This window comes from Arachis ipaensis, chromosome B05 (genome assembly GCF_000816755.2).
Source record: "Arachis ipaensis cultivar K30076 chromosome B05, Araip1.1, whole genome shotgun sequence".
Classification (NCBI taxonomy): domain Eukaryota; kingdom Viridiplantae; phylum Streptophyta; class Magnoliopsida; order Fabales; family Fabaceae; genus Arachis; species Arachis ipaensis.
In genome coordinates, this window is record NC_029789.2 from 9,006,386 (window position 1) to 9,021,950 (window position 15,565).

At 38.4% G+C, this 15,565-nt stretch overlaps 5 protein-coding genes across 5 annotated transcripts; 1 reads left to right on the forward strand and 4 right to left on the reverse strand.

The window, feature by feature from the left end:
- On the forward strand, positions 2,021-3,092 carry LOC110262733. The gene is made up of 2 exons (XM_021103456.1): positions 2,021-2,242; positions 2,671-3,092. The coding sequence occupies exons 1-2, from the start codon at positions 2,021-2,023 to the stop codon at positions 2,941-2,943; spliced, it is 495 nt and encodes a 164-aa protein (XP_020959115.1). The 3' UTR covers positions 2,944-3,092.
- On the reverse strand, positions 8,969-9,768 carry LOC110262456. Its single transcript, XM_021103457.1, has 3 exons — positions 9,500-9,768; positions 9,317-9,400; positions 8,969-9,217 (listed from the first exon to the last, which is right to left on the reverse strand). Exons 1-3 carry the CDS (start codon positions 9,536-9,538, stop codon positions 9,023-9,025), a joined length of 318 nt encoding a protein of 105 aa, XP_020959116.1. The 5' UTR covers positions 9,539-9,768; the 3' UTR covers positions 8,969-9,022.
- LOC110271907 (protein FAR1-RELATED SEQUENCE 9-like) lies at positions 9,661-10,749 on the reverse strand. Its single transcript, XM_021123584.1, has one exon. The coding sequence runs from the start codon at positions 10,747-10,749 to the stop codon at positions 9,661-9,663; it is 1,089 nt and encodes a 362-aa protein (XP_020979243.1).
- LOC107640087 (protein FAR1-RELATED SEQUENCE 5-like) lies at positions 10,900-12,024 on the reverse strand. Its single transcript, XM_021123585.1, has one exon. The coding sequence runs from the start codon at positions 12,022-12,024 to the stop codon at positions 10,900-10,902; it is 1,125 nt and encodes a 374-aa protein (XP_020979244.1).
- LOC107640088 (protein JINGUBANG-like) lies at positions 13,491-15,111 on the reverse strand. Its single transcript, XM_021122975.1, has one exon. It carries the CDS (start codon positions 14,909-14,911, stop codon positions 13,616-13,618), a length of 1,296 nt encoding a protein of 431 aa, XP_020978634.1. The 5' UTR covers positions 14,912-15,111; the 3' UTR covers positions 13,491-13,615.

Genomic DNA, 15,565 nt, shown 5'->3' on the forward strand with positions numbered 1-15,565 from the left:
CGTCCAATAGTCATATGACACCTATAGAATATATTTAATATTTAATGAGTGTATGAAACTTTAGTCAAACTTGAGAGTTATTGTAGTGTGCCTGTGTGGTTTACCCTAGAGTTTGAGAGTTTCTTTGGGTCGTCCAATAGTCATATGACACCTATAGAATGGTCAATATATTTAATGAGTGTATGAAACTTTAGTCAAACTTGAGAGTTATTGTAGTGTGCCTGTGTGGTTTACCCTAGAGTTTGAGAGATTTTTTTTTCTTTGGGTTAGGTGGATTTTTTTTATTTTAAATTTTGAATTTAATTTTGATACACGGTGTAAAGTGTTTTACACAGTTCTGTTATTACATTTATTTTTTTGGATGACTATTTACGCAGTCAATTTGATAGTTATTTTTGTTAATCTAATATTATGTGATTGGATGCACATGTAAAACAGTTTTATATTGACAATATATAAAATTTTACACCGTCGTACAATTACATCTATCCTTTGAATGATCATTGTCGCCGTCAATGAAAATAATAATTACTTTTAATAATGTGACGTTACGTAATTAGATATACGTGTAAAATTGCTTGACACTTACTGTACATATCAAAATTATTTTTAGATAGTTGATGTTTTTATCAAAATAATGTGAAAATGTGTGTTATTAGTAACACTTGTATGGAATCATTCAAATTTTACGAGTTAGAATTTTTTTTTTTATAATTTGTATAATTGTTTTAATAATTTTTTTAATATTTTAAATTTTTTAATTTACTTGTTGAGTCAATTTTATTCATAATTAATATTTTATTATTAATCAACTTTTGTTAAAACGATTTTTATTTGTAGCCAAATAAACAACTTATGAGTCGTAGTCTTGATTTTTGTTTTTCTTTTTAATTTATTTTAGCTGAAATTTATTGTTTCAAAAAATATTATGTCAATAGATACAGCAAAATATTTTTATAAATATTTAAAAATAGACATATATACCATTATGATTTCGGTTGATAACTGAAGGCTTAGCGAATTCACTGTATCACCAGAGTCAATAGAGTTAGTCTTCTATCCATTTAGACCATGATTTCTTCCAAACCCATGGCAATTTTGTGGGTTATCCTTGCACATGTGTCATTATCTCAGCCATTGATCAAGAAAATTTTCAACCTTTCATTAATTGATTCATTAAATGCTTTTACACTACATTGTATTTTATAGTATTTACATTATACCACACTAAGTATTTATACTGTAACATAAATGGGTACAATATACAAATAATTGATTTTACAAATCCCTCTCCAAATACCATACAAATTAAAACCTTCCCCAAATACCATTTCAATGTGTACAACTTCTTCTTCAACCTCACTGCTTCTTCTACCCTTGTATCCACTACTCCTTCTTCTCTACCCTTCCTATAGATGATGGGTGTGATTTTTCCGGCGATCCACTCGAAAAACCTTCCCCTAATACCCCTATAATATCCACAGATTCCTCTTCGACCTCACTGCTCCTCCAACCGTTCCTGTAGGTGAAGCGTTTGATTTTTCCAGCGTCCCACTCGCAAAACCTTCCCCCAAAAACCGCTTTAATGTCCACAGCCTCTTTTTCTTCCTCATTCTTCTGATTTCTTTGGTGACTCATCGTTAGTGAACCGACTTTTTCGAACCCCATCGAAGATCCTGCCTACTGGTTCTTCGTCTAGGGTTACGCGGGTGTCCTTTATTGTGACTCACAGGCAGAGTGAAGTATTTACGAAACCGTTGAAGAACGTAACTCATCCCCTAGGCGGAAAAGGTTCCCGCGACCCACGAGGAAAACCCTCTCGGAAAACCATTGTAAGGCCTACTGTTTCTTCCTGTAGCTAATTCGTTTGTTTCAGTTGTCAATTTTAACAACCAAATTTGCATGATTTGTTCTGTTATTCACTTTCTTTAATAACCGTTCATCGAGGTAGATTGTTTCAATTTTGAATGCAATAGTTGAGAATATTTTTTCATGGTTGTGTTCAATGTTAATCAGATTGATGGCTAGTGATGCATGCTCCTCAAACACGAGACGAGGCATAGTCGAAGCCGGCAGACAACAGGAACTGATAGCTGGATATGCAAGTTCAATTTCGCTGCAACCTAGGGATGTAAAAGATGGTGTGGCCCCAAAATGCTTCTGCGAAAAATATGCCATCTGTTACATGTCTAAGACAGACACTAACCCGAATAGGCTATTTTTTGGATGCCCATTGTTAAAGGTAAGCACGCAATTCTTCATGTATGATCACTAAGTTTATGCTAAATTTTGGTTGATTTTGAATTTTTGGAATGGAGGTTTAGAATATAGATTTTGGTTATTTTCCCTAGCTCAAGTTGTTGTGGATGTGATTTTGAATTGTTTGGAATGGCATGCCTATTGGTTATGAAAATGATTTGATTTTGTAAGCGATTTGCTGTTAAATTGGGTTGATATTGTATATAATTTGATATTGGTGCTGGTTAATTTTGAAGAATGATTGAGGCATGAATTGACATAGAACCTTATATGATATACAAAAATTGCTTTAAAATTTGAAAGGATTTTTAAGATTTAGCCTTTAGGGATTATTTACAGTCACATATGTGGATTAGATTGAGTTGGAGTGTTTTGTACAACCATACATTCATTGTGTTCTATTTGATTTAGGTGACAGAAGCACATTGCAAATTCTTTCTCTGGGTTGATGACCACATTGTAAGGGTCAGAGAGGGGGAGGCTACAAGGGGATCGAGTGATGGGAAGCAGAATCATGTTGAAGAACATTTGGGAATGGATAACCTGATAGTACATGTAGAGCAAAGAATAGTAAACCTAGAGAAGCTACTGAACAGAAAAAGTATACAAGGAGAGTTGAGGAAGAAGACTAGAGAAACAGCTGCAAGAGAGAAGGAGGCTTCATCAACAAAGTCTAACCATTAGATCAAAACTGGAACCTGAAGCACCTCTATTAGGTTGAGAAACTTAAGAATAATTTCCTTCTTTCAGAATTTTTTTGCTAGAATATAGACACACAATTGCTTGAAGCTTTTAAAGCAAAAATTGTCGATGTCGTTTATTTGATATGGGCAACATGGTTGGAATTTGATTATGTTTTACCTATAGATACGTATATGTTTTATGGTATTTATTTTTGTGACTTAGTTATCAAAGTTTCCTACTAATTTCAGTAGCATATGAAGGCTAATATGTTGTAGTAAGTCAGCCTGAATACCAGAAAATAGCAACCTTTTTATTAGTGAAACGAATGCTTAAGATTGCAGTCATGTTATAACTCAATCTTCGGCAATTCTGTAAGATTAGGAAGGAGAAGGGCATGACAATATACACCGATGATTTGGTGACTTCCATGACAAATCATGCAGCCACCACAATAGATAATTGACAAGATCTGTTTTTGTTCTTATATACTAGTGTGCAGCATAAATTTTAAGTTGTGAGAGAATGAAGAAGTTGAAAGTAAACTAGAATGTTATGTTAGGCTTTGGTAATTTGTTGAATTGCAACTTGTTAGTCAAGTTTAATTGCTTTTCTTTCAGAAAATTTCCTGCATAGGTTTCCAAATTCCTAATCCCTTGAACCTAAATAAATCTTAACACTTGTAGTTTATTTGATCATGATGAATGGCCACTGCTTTGTTCTAATACACATCAATTGTTCAGCAAAGGAGAGCAGCTATGATGCTTGAAATAAGCTAGCCTGTCTGTTAACATAATGGATTTTAAAGGCTTCATCTCATCAGGTATTGAAGTTGTAGATCAGCATCTTTATACCCTTGCACATGATGTATAATACTCCAATTGAAAGATCTGACTTTTTAAAAAACCATAACTTTCCATTATTGCTGAATCCATTGTTTGCTCAATTTGTTTGACTTTATTCACCCCTTCATGCACTTGATTGAATTCCTATTACTCTATAAGCCAAAGTAAATGAACGAGTGCTAATGGGTTGATCATTTCAGCAACGTGGCCGTGGAGGTAGAGTGCAACCTGGAGTTTGTTTATGGAGAGCTAATGGCTTATTGCAGGTCTTACCAAGTTACCATGTACTGGGTTGCTCTGTTTTTCTTCTTATAAAGTAATATTCAACGAGTATATGGCTTATTGCAGGTTTTACCGTGCACTGGGCTAGGTTCTGCCATCGTCCAACAAAGCAGTGGTGTATATAATTGTTCTCCTGAAACCCAGGGCCATCATGTAAGTTTGTCTTGTAACATTGCCCGTTTATATGTCTGTTTATATGTCGTCTTTTTTGGTCGAATCGTGTTACATAGGAAAACTTTGGTCGAATTATAGGTCGAATTGTCTCGATTCACGATTATCCCGGATGAGTTCTGGTTAGGTATTAAGGTGTAACATAGTATATGATCAAAGGTCATCGAAATTTTTTTCCCCAGCGTTTGTTACTTTAATTAACTGAATATTTAGTCTTTCTGTCATACTTGGGATTGGGCTCGGTCAACTAACCTGGAAAGACATTTATTTTTTGGTAGTTCAAGTCTATCTAAAAGTAAAGTGGGCTATCTATCAATTTGGGCCAGCTACAAAAACAAGTAGTGGATAATTCAAGTGAGGATTAATGCAGTAACTGGCTTGAAATCTGTTAAGCCCAACTCTCTCCGGAATTTTAAAAGAAAACCAAGTTTTTTCAGGTAACTATTTTTTCCATTCATGTGTGTGTTAACCGTTAATTTTATCAATCTTTTTTTGGAATAGCATTTCTTGATTGAATATTCACGTAAAATGTTAGTAGGTTAACTGATATTTCTCACATACTCCCTATACTAGGATGGTTAGAAACAGAATAACACCATTATAAATCTCCTGTACATGAGGAACACTACATGACACATCGAATTAGATAGATTGAGGTTGTTATGCAACCATTTCTCTTAATTTTGGCTCTTTCAAACCAATGTAAAACATACAATTATAAAAGACCAACTGAAAGAAAAAAACAATAGGAATTAACCAGTGTCATAACAGTTCTGGGGATTTCATTAACAAAAAAAAACATAATTAACATCAACCGGAATACTAAACATAGAGTTTCAACCAAGTTCCACAATACATGTAGTTGGAGTAACAGAACGACGAGAGGGCGATTGGCTCCGTATCAGTGGGTGTCCAATCGGCTAGGGTTCTTTCGGCCGAACGTTAGACCAAAAAGAACAACTGAGGTAGAGATGAGTAGGTTGTGGTCAGGGTTTAGATTTATTAGAGACCCTAATTCCACAAATCGTCACAATTAGCGGTAGTATCGTGGATGCCCTGTATCGTGTCACAGGATGGGTTGTTTCTCACTAAATCAAAGTGGCTCTATCATGGATACGATGGTAAGTTCTTCTCGGTTTATGGAATAATTTGTGAAGTAATTGTATTAGGTTGTGTCTTTGGACATGATTTTGTTGGAACATGGTTGTTAATGTATATAATTCATTTGATGAATGCCGTATTGAGTGTTTTATACCTGATGTGTCTGTCTGGGATTTCAGATTGTGTTCGGAAAGCAGTGTTCATTCCAAGTGTTTCTGGGTGGACTTTCGTGATCCAAGATGCACGTTGGTCGATGAAATTGACAGCCATGGGGTTGCCGTCGCCGTTCGGATGCTGGAAACTGCAGTCACAGGTGTCGCCGGAAGCAGTCGTATTGAAGGAAGCAACTCAATACCCGAACCCAAAGCAGCCGACAAATCTGACTATGAAGGTAAGACAATGGCGTGACACATTGTAACATGGAATTTGGTCCCAGGGCTGTGCTTCTGTGTCCTGTTTTTGTCAGGGTGAACCGGAAACCCCGTAATAAGTAGCTGTTTTTTTCCTATTCCAGGTTAACTTCGTAGCAGAGTCATTAGCGTGCCAGATAACTGGGTAACTGTGCATGTTGTGTATATTTTGGTGAATGCTGGTTAGTGTGTTTATTGAGGAGATGTTACCGTTATATGTAACCGAAGCAATGTTTTTCATTGCAGGAGTTGAGTCGATAGCACTTCTGCCGCCCCCGCCGTGCTGTTCAAACGCACTGTTGGGGTTACCAAGCATGCCACGAGACACGACGCAGAGAGCAAGTTAGAGTTGAGTTGCAGATCAGTTTCTTCAAGTGTGTCGCCTTCATTTGTCGTCCTACTCCTCCTTACACGGTACGTGTTGTTATGTTGATAGTTGCGTACGAGGTTATTGCCAATGTCAATTTTTATTTTCGTCTATCAAACATTTTGTCGAGGGAACGCAGGCCGATAGTTAATGATGTTGTTGTTTTCGTACTGCGGGGTGCCGATGACAGTTAGTGTAGTTGGTGTCGCCGACCACAGAAAGTAATGTGAATAAAATTTTCAGAGTTACTTGGTTAGGCTCTTTTAACACAATATTGTCGGAGGTACCAGCGGGTGATAGGAAAAAAGGTTAGACGGAGAAAAAATATAGATGCTCGTGTTTGTTTGAATGAAATTTGGTATGGAGTTGTTGGTTTCTTAGCGTTAAGGCATTGGTATTTTGTTGTTTTTTTTGTGCACTGGTAAATCCATGATGAATTCCTTGTGACCCTACTGAGTGAACCGATGATTGAATTTTTGAGGTTGATCCGTTTCCATCACGAGCACCGGGATATGGAAAATGATTTTTCGTATCACTTCCTGCTGGTCGTTATGAAAACATATCAAACTTGACTAGTCATTCTTTGCTTCAGTCAAAGTGGATCACAATTAATTCGTATACGGATTCAGCATTGTACTTGAAAACCACAAAATATCCATGCTTTAGTCCTAAGAACTCAGGAAGTGCATACCAACCTTCATTCAACCAAACACTATCATCTACCTTCCTTCGTCTGACTTTTATTCCATCACCCGTTGGTAGCTCCGACAAAATTGGAGTTGATACTCCTTCCCACTTAGCCGAACAAGGAACGTCTTCTGTAGTCGGCTTCACACACTAAATTAAAGTTCGATAACATGTCATCGGCTACAGACCTCGATAATACTGCATTGGGTTTTGTCTGGAGTAATTCATAATTTTCATACCTAGCGAAAATCCGTCTATGTTTCACGAACGGTTGTACTTACGACCGCTGTACCTTTTTCACATACTTCTGCACGGAAGAAAAAAAGAAAAATATTAACTAACGATATCTCATCTCAATGCACGACGAGGATGCGCAAAGGGAACAGATGACGTTGCTTCTCCCCCAAGAGTTCAGGAAGATGGTGAAAACGAGAAGTACCATTCCCAAATCAACTTAGGCACTTGTGCTGCGGTACCGATTCATTTTTCCACAGAAGATATCCATCTAGAGGTAAAAAAAATGCTTGTTGTTGAAATTTAGAGTACAAGTGTCCCGGATGGTGTTTGGGTGCATGCAGTAGAGCAATTAAAAGAATCTGACTAATGGATGGTGTCCGTCATTTACACGTATTTAAATTATCTGTATAAAAATGTTGTTACGAGGTAATGCGGTCTATAAAAACCAATGTAAGCGGTTTGCATCTCTTTGCCATCCATCGGGTTCCTATAACGTGTCGGTTTTGCCTCCAAATTTTCTTCAGATATGTTAATTTCGGTAATGTTCGATGCGGATGGTTGGTCCATGTGATGTATTTTTTTGAATTTATATACTTATATTTAACATAGGCTGTTGTTGTGTATGTAGGTGATGAGTGATGCAGACCCTAACCGATATAGTGTCGTTGGTGCTTTGTTACTTCAATGAGATACGGAGTGAAAGCTAGTTCTGCATGAATCCGATGTATGAAATTAGATTTTTTAATCAATTTGAAATCAGATTCAAATGTATGAAACATTGGAAACACCAAGGAAGTAGGTTGTGTCCACTGGGAAAGGAAATTGATGAAGAACCTAAAACCCAAAGGCTAAAGGGTAAGTAGCAGTTTCGTGGATCCTTTTTTTTAGGTTTACTGAATTAATTGATTTTTTTGATTCACAACTTTTGTGTATAGTTGTCGTGCTGAGTTTTCTTAATATCAGGTCATAATAGTCAACAATGTTACGGATGCTAGATGACTACATTTTGGAAATATCCAAGCTCTCAATCCCAGGAAGCAAAACCCTGCCTATCAAAGTAAAGTCATGCTGTAGTCAAATAGCTGATAACATAGAAAGATTCGCTATTGTACAACTTAAAGGAAATGTCCGCAGTGTTTCAAACATTTATTGTTCCTAGTGTTAAATTCTGTCAGTATGTAAGACTCTAACAACTTCAAAATGTTATTGAACCTAATAATCGAAACTATGATATGAGCGAATAAAAATTGTGTTTGTGTTTACGAATTTTCTGCTTCATATATCTATATATATTTCAAACTGCTTTCATACACAGTGTGCCATTTCCCCTTAAATAAAATTTTCAATGAATATAGGAAATCCATAATAACAAAGTAGATTCACAACCTCAACGTTACAAAAGAGATTTGAAACCATCTATGAACAATTCAACCTTGGAGACTACAACCCATTCAATCTAATAATTTGGTTGATAAATCAAATGCACTAAGAAAGGAAAAAAATCAATTAACACAGCTCTATTTTTTCAACTGTATTGCATAACCACAATGGTAGGAAGTCCTTACCCCAAATGCAACCACAATAAACTGCAACTAAAATACAGCAATGTAAGCAAAACACATGCATATTATTCAACATTATTGTCATCATAATGGACTAAGTAGGGGAAAAAATTAATTTACACAACTCTAATTGATCAACTGAATTGCATAATCACAATGGTAGCAACTCGTTACCCAAAAGTCAACCACAATTTACTCCAACGAGAATACAGCACTGTAAGCAAATCACATACATATTATTGAACATAATTATCACCCTAATGGACATATTCATAGTTAACGTAAATAACTACAACTTAAAACTCCTCAATACCAAGCAGTGACAAATACATTGCGGTCAGTAAATCAGGATAGATGATGCTTTTAGAACCAATTATACTTGCATTGCACTAAATTCAGAAGACTAATTCCTTCAAATGGTCAAAGTGTCCTATGCATCGACGCGAACAATGCCATGTACGATCCTTGTTTGTTGCCACAAGGCAGTGACGATGGTAACGGATCTCGGACATCGATCTGCACATGTCGCGTGTCACATTTATCATCAATGACATCATTAACGCATTCATAGTTCGTGAATGAATGTCTCTTGTCCTGCTGTGACTCCTTCACCTGCTGATAACATCATAATCCCCAATCAGAAACTATAATCATGCATAAAATCATAATGGTCATTCATCGCAAAGTGGTTAAGATGAGTTTTACGCATCACACCTGTGTTAACGAGTAGAGATTTTTATTGAAAATACCATTCGTGGACGCGATGTCAATGGATTCGCTGCTTTCATGGAGGCTCCGCTGTTTTATAAATTTTTTTTTAGACAAGAAGAACGAGATCTTCATTAATTTACCCAGTTCATGACACGGAAATTAGATGTTTATATTCAAAAAAATTACCTCAACAAAAGTGTTGTCTTTACCCTTCCGGTTCCTCATACCCGTCGCCGTAAACTTCCTTGTTCCACCCTTTTTAAAAGGTTGCGCAAACAGAGGAGCATTCACATAGTTTAATGGTTTTTAAAGGGACACACACCGAACAAGATTTTCACAGCAGGAGCCTATTTAGAATAAACAAATCGTACCTTGGTATTAGGTCCTGAGTGGTGTTCGGACTTAATTGAGAACGACCTCGAAGAATTAGCAAACCTTTCTGGACTAAAACCTGAGTCCTTGGCCGATGCATTGCCATATGATTGATCGCGAGGGTTACCATCCACACTATGCTGCATCAGATCTGGACAGTGCTTGTAGTAATGACCGTACTTGTGGCAATTAGAGCATGCTCTCTTCTTCCTCCAAGAAGACCTCTTGGAAGGGGCTCCTTTACTTTTGACAACAAAGGGATCGTTGATGCCTTCCACGTTAACATTAGGAGTTGACTTGCCTTGTTTGCGGGACTGCAGGCGGATAACTAAATTGACAAGTTCAGACTGGACTTCATCAAAGTCTGCAAGATCCTTGCAAGCAATATCACACAGCTTGTTGCAATTCGATGCCAATGCTCCAACTCGAAACTTTAAGACCCTTTCGATGTCATCATTCACAGGCATTTCTGTGCTAATAAATTCGTTCTTTGCATTCTTTGTCCACCTTTTGTATATCAACGAATCTGGAAACTCAAGTATGTTTTCGAACTTCATGGCACAGAAGATATGACTACAGAGAATACCACGTGATTCAAACAGCTTGCACGAGCACGAGAACAGATTCTTACCTCTATCAACTTCCATCCGTCGATCTTTGGCCGGGTCTCCGAGAGCAGTCACACTGAACTCTACCTTGTCCAAGGTTGTGCTTAGTACCGTTATATTCAAAGCCCCTGCCCTCTGAATCTCATTACGAATTTTCTTGAAAATGTTTTGCGTGAAATAACATGATGCATATCTTTCATATACCTCCAACGAGGTAATCATCACTGGCTCTGAGCACTGAGACTTAAAGTCAGCTATTAATTCGTTGTTTTTATACTCCTTTAAGGCCCTATCCAGGTTATGCATGAAGTCAATGAGGGTGTTCTTGCGATTAACATAAAATCTGATGAGAGAATTTGTACCTTCACACTGTGATGTTGTCCTTATGTAACCGAAAAACTTATCTCGGAGGAAACAATGGGACCACATCTCACGAGTTTCGTACGTCTTTTCCATCCAGGTACTGCCAACAAGCTTGTGCTTATCCAAAATGGCCGCCCATCTCCGATCAAAGTCTCTCTGGTCGTTGTTGTCGTATATAAGACCCTTAAAATCGCGCAGGAAATTAGGATTCTTTATATTTTCACATGCATTTCTCTACAGATGTCATCCGCATAACCGATGGGTCGCATCAGGCAGAACATTCTTGATTGCATCTCGCATGGCAAGGTCTCCGTCAGTTATTACTGCTTTTGGACTTTTCCCACCCATCGCTTCAACAAAGGTTTCCAACAACCACTTATACGTCTCTGTGGTTTCGTCGGATAGTAGGCCGGGGCCGAAGATAACAGTCTGCCCGTGATGATTGCATCCAGAGAAAATGACCAAAGGCTTGTTGTATTTATTCTTCTTGTAGGTTGAATCAAAGGCAACAATATCTCCAAAGCAGAGATATTTGATAATTGACTGCCCATCTGCCAAAAAAATATGCTCCAGCCTTTCGTCACTAGTGAACGTATACTTTCCAAAGAACATCGGATCGTTGTTTGACTTGCCAATCAAATAGTTTATTGCCGCATTGGCATCCCCGTTTTTAACTTTTGCCCGATGATAGCGATCGATGTGGTTGTACAAATCTTTCCGTGTGAAGCCAGCATGACGATATCCACCCTTCTGGAATGCAATATACCCCATAATATGGCAGCTCTTGACACCAAAATTATGAAGATTTTCCACTTGGACTCTATCAGTGACAGTTAGACGACGATTGGCCGGTACCAGATGCGCAAATTGGGGTGGCGTCAGATCGTGGTTGTGAGATTCCACAAAACATGATACCTTCCATCTACCGCAGCTGTAGTCAAGCTTTACCCTAAGCCGAGCTGGACACTTGGTTCGCGTTAGTGACCTTGACTCCCTTGATCTATCATCCATATCAAGATACCTCATATTTCTCCAGCCCTCTTTGTTGCAAACAAGTTGCCTGCTAATGATTCTACCTTGATTATCCTTAACCACGTCGTCCTTCCTCATTACAAATCCATGCCAACAAGAATAAGCGTTATAAAATTGGCAAGCCTCATCCTCCGTCCTAAACTCCAGGTTCCAAATATCCTCCACCATTAAATCCGCTATTCTTTTTACACCACAAACTTCTTCACTCTTGCTAGTGGAATCCAGCGAATCCACATCGTCGTCATCAGCATCATCTTCTGCATTCGGTTGATAATCGAAATCATCACCCAAATCATTATCAGAATCATTCTTTACATCATCCTCCTTTATGGACATAATTTAACCCCTACCATAATTTTACCCAAAAATGTCAATAAACAGAGCCAATGGCAGCAACTACGGGAAGCTAAACTAAGCTGCATGTAAAATTAAATGAACCAAAACCAATTAAACTAACCCAATTATTTTTGACCCCAGTATTAGGTTTTAATTTGAATTCCCCAAAGCTAGCCACAGCATAGAACTGGATAATGTAACTTAATTTTCAAATTCAAGGATAGCAACCTAACACCCTAAACAGAGAACCGTTTAAAAGGCATAGACTATCATCTAAATTAAACTAACAGAGAACCGTTTAAAAGGCATAGACTATCATCCAAATTAAACTAATCTGGATTAAGTGAAAAACTTAATCGGACATACCTTGATGACAACCAGAGGTTGAGCTTCAACGGATAAAAAATGCACTATCGGAGTCGGAGGGAGGTGACCTTTACCTAATCCGACGCACCTAATTCGAAGGCAGCCGAAAAATGAATGTTGGTAAACCAGCTTCCAGCAGCCACAGCTTCGGATCTAGCAGAAGTTCTGCTACAAATTTCTCTACTGGAGCCACATCAGTTTAGCGTTCGCCCTCTCCTCAGTTGATGTCAACGCCAATCCGACGAAAGCAGAGTACCAGTTCCGGAACCTGTTACTCGAAGGAGATCATTCTTGCTAAATGGACGCTGGGTATAGAACGAAGGCAAAAAAATCAAACAGGGTTGGGTAGTGGGTTCTAGGATAACAAATTTCAGGGTTGGGTAGTGGGTATAGAACGAAGGAGAAAAAACCAGTGGGCAGTGGGTTCTATGCGTTTTCCAGGAAGTGAAACATGAATTAAAGGCTTCTGAGACATGCATGTTGAATTTCAGAAAGTGATGGAGGGTATTTTATAAAATGAAAAACAAGTTAGAGATTATAAATTATAATTATAAATGTTCCCCAATACACTATATAATATATGTATACAATAATTAATGTAGTATTTGTTATAATATATATTCATTAAAGGCTTTTGCTATTATCAATGAATCAATTAATGAAAGGTTGAAAATTTTCTTGATCAATGACTGAGATGATGACACATGTGCAAGGGTAACTTATCCACAAAATTGCCATGGGTTTGGAAGAAATCACCATATATATATATATAGGTTTTTTTTTTTGGGTAGGAGTTCGAAAATAAAATTTACTAACGTCACCGAAAAATGGGCTTGTATTGTCCTTAAACCCAAGAGAATGCCCTCTTCATCCCTACTTCGTATGTGAAGTTTAACCCAAGGGAAACTCATTGATTGATCAAATAAAATGAAAAGCCCACAAAGATAACTTATTGAGATAGAATTCATGCAAGCACATCATACACGTACATAACTAATCCAATCCAATAAACCCTAAAAGCAGACACATCATGCATAATCCATATTCATCAACCTTCCAACCTAGCATTATCATATTAAAAGGGTTCAGACAAATAAAAATGGCGGAAAAGAGAAATTAGAGAAAATAAAAGTCATATAAATAATTCACATACTATACCCCTACAAACAAGAGCTTGAGAAATCATGCATGCATGATGTTCCCATAAATGTAACTAACTAATTTATTAGTATCTTCTGGAACCCATTTTCCTCAAAGAAGAGACTCTGGGGAACTCGGAACTAGTACGAGATTGCTGGTGGCCGTGTTGGGAGGGCGGCGCGTTCTCGCAAACTCTCCAAACCTTGACGGATTTGTCCAAGCTGCCGCTATACACAATCCACTTCTTGTCATTCAACATGGCCTCCGGGTCCTTCTCCACCGCCAGACACTTCACCGGTCCAGTGTGACCGGTCAACGTCGTCAGGCAAACATGCTCGTTGCTAACCGTCCTCTTCCACACGCAGATCCCCATATCCGCCGACCCACTCAATATCAAGTTCCCCGCCGTCGCCAAACACAGCACCGCCAGTTTATGCCCCCGAAGTATCCCCATGTGTTCGTACTTTGTCCCCCTCACCCAGAAGTTCACCAACCCGTCCGACGAACCGCCGTACAGAACATTCCCGTCCGCGTTTATCACCAGTGCCGTCACCGCACACTCTTGCTTCAGCAATGTCTGCTGGAAGAAGTGTTTCGTTCCTTTCGCTTGCATCTCGCGCCGCCAGATTTTGACAGTGCCATCCGCGGACCCCGAGAACACCAAGCCTTCCGGCGCCACAACCAAGGAGTTAACGGCGTCGTCATGCGCCACCACAGACTCCAAGCACTTGAAGTTGGAGGCTCGCCAAACCTTGAAGGTCTTGTCCCAAGAAGCTGAGTATATGAAGGCATAGTCCTCCGTGACACTAAGGCAGGAGATGGCGTCGTAGTGCTTGATCCAAAGCACATTGCGGTTCTTTCGAACCTCGATGTAGTTGCTGGGTCTCATGGAGCACTTGATGTAGTTTCTGAGCGTGGGAAGAGTGGCAATGCGTCTGTGTATTTGTTCGTTTCTCGAAGACACCTTCCAAACCCTAATCCTGCCGTCTTGGTGGCCAGTGATAATCTTTTCACCGGCGATGACGATGGATTTGACCAAGCCGCTGTTGGATTTGAAGCCTGCAAACTCCTTCTGGTTCTTCCAAACCCTAATGTTCTTGCTGTCGGAGCCGGTGTAGAGAAGGTCCCTGGTGGCAGCGAGGGAGTATATGTGGCCTTCTTCGCGGACGAGGGAGCCAACGAGAGCTTCATCGTTGGGGTTGGTGAAGCCATCTCCTCCAATGTTGGTGTTGTGGTTCATGTGAGAGGACCATGGAGACTTGGCAAGAGGAGAGAGTAAGGAATCATTGTCAACGGCCATTTGAGCAGTTTCTAATAAATGTGGGGCGTCAATGGTGATAAGGGGTTTCCTAGTGTTCCCGTCGGAGTTGTAACCGTCCATCTCTTCGTCTTCTTTGTATTATTATTCCAAACATGTAAACATTGTATCTCATTCTATGCTTCTTTCTGTAAATGATGCCAACTATCCGCCAAACAGTGCTTCTATCTTCATTTTCTCTTTGCCTTAATTAAGCTCATTTCTGTAAACCATAAGTCTATAACTAATTGGGTCATCATTGTTCTGTGGATGGATAAGTGGAATCCCATAATTAGATAAAAGACTAGACCAGTAAAAAGGACGTCTGACTTTTCTTGTCGCCCCCTAAAAGTTATTTTTGATTTGGTCAATTCACTAAATTTGGCCGCTTTTTTTTTTCTACAACAAGAAAGGTTGCAGCGTTTTAATACTATGTTTTTCCTAAAGACGGGCAACGCCTGTATAGAAATTTAGAAATGTGACGAAGGAGTTTGAGGGTTACTACTTTAGCAACAAGAAATACATGTGACCGTAGAATAAGGAAGGAAAAAAAAAAGGAAAAATCCAACAATATTGTGTATACCAAATTCATTGAAAAGTCATAACCATTTTTAATTCAGTTTTTTTAAAGGATCGAGACTCATACCATTATCTACAAATAAAGTTAATAATTGGTCATGGTTAGATAATTTAATATATTTAATTAAATTATTTTATAATTATTTTTAATTATTTAAC

Coding starts and splice junctions, on each gene's coding strand:
- LOC107640088 (XM_021122975.1), bottom strand. CDS start 14,911: ATGGACGGTTACAACTCCGACGGGAACACTAGGAAACCCCTTATCACC.
- LOC110262733 (XM_021103456.1), top strand. CDS start 2,021: ATGGCTAGTGATGCATGCTCCTCAAACACGAGACGAGGCATAGTCGAA. Junction 2,243..2,670: donor TTGGATGCCCATTGTTAAAG/GTAAGCACGCAA, acceptor TATTTGATTTAG/GTGACAGAAGCACATTGCAA.
- LOC110271907 (XM_021123584.1), bottom strand. CDS start 10,749: ATGGAAAAGACGTACGAAACTCGTGAGATGTGGTCCCATTGTTTCCTC.
- LOC107640087 (XM_021123585.1), bottom strand. CDS start 12,024: ATGTCCATAAAGGAGGATGATGTAAAGAATGATTCTGATAATGATTTG.
- LOC110262456 (XM_021103457.1), bottom strand. CDS start 9,538: ATGAGGAACCGGAAGGGTAAAGACAACACTTTTGTTGAG. Junction 9,401..9,499: donor AAGACAACACTTTTGTTGAG/GTAATTTTTTTG, acceptor TTTATAAAACAG/CGGAGCCTCCATGAAAGCAG. Junction 9,218..9,316: donor ATCTCTACTCGTTAACACAG/GTGTGATGCGTA, acceptor TGATGTTATCAG/CAGGTGAAGGAGTCACAGCA.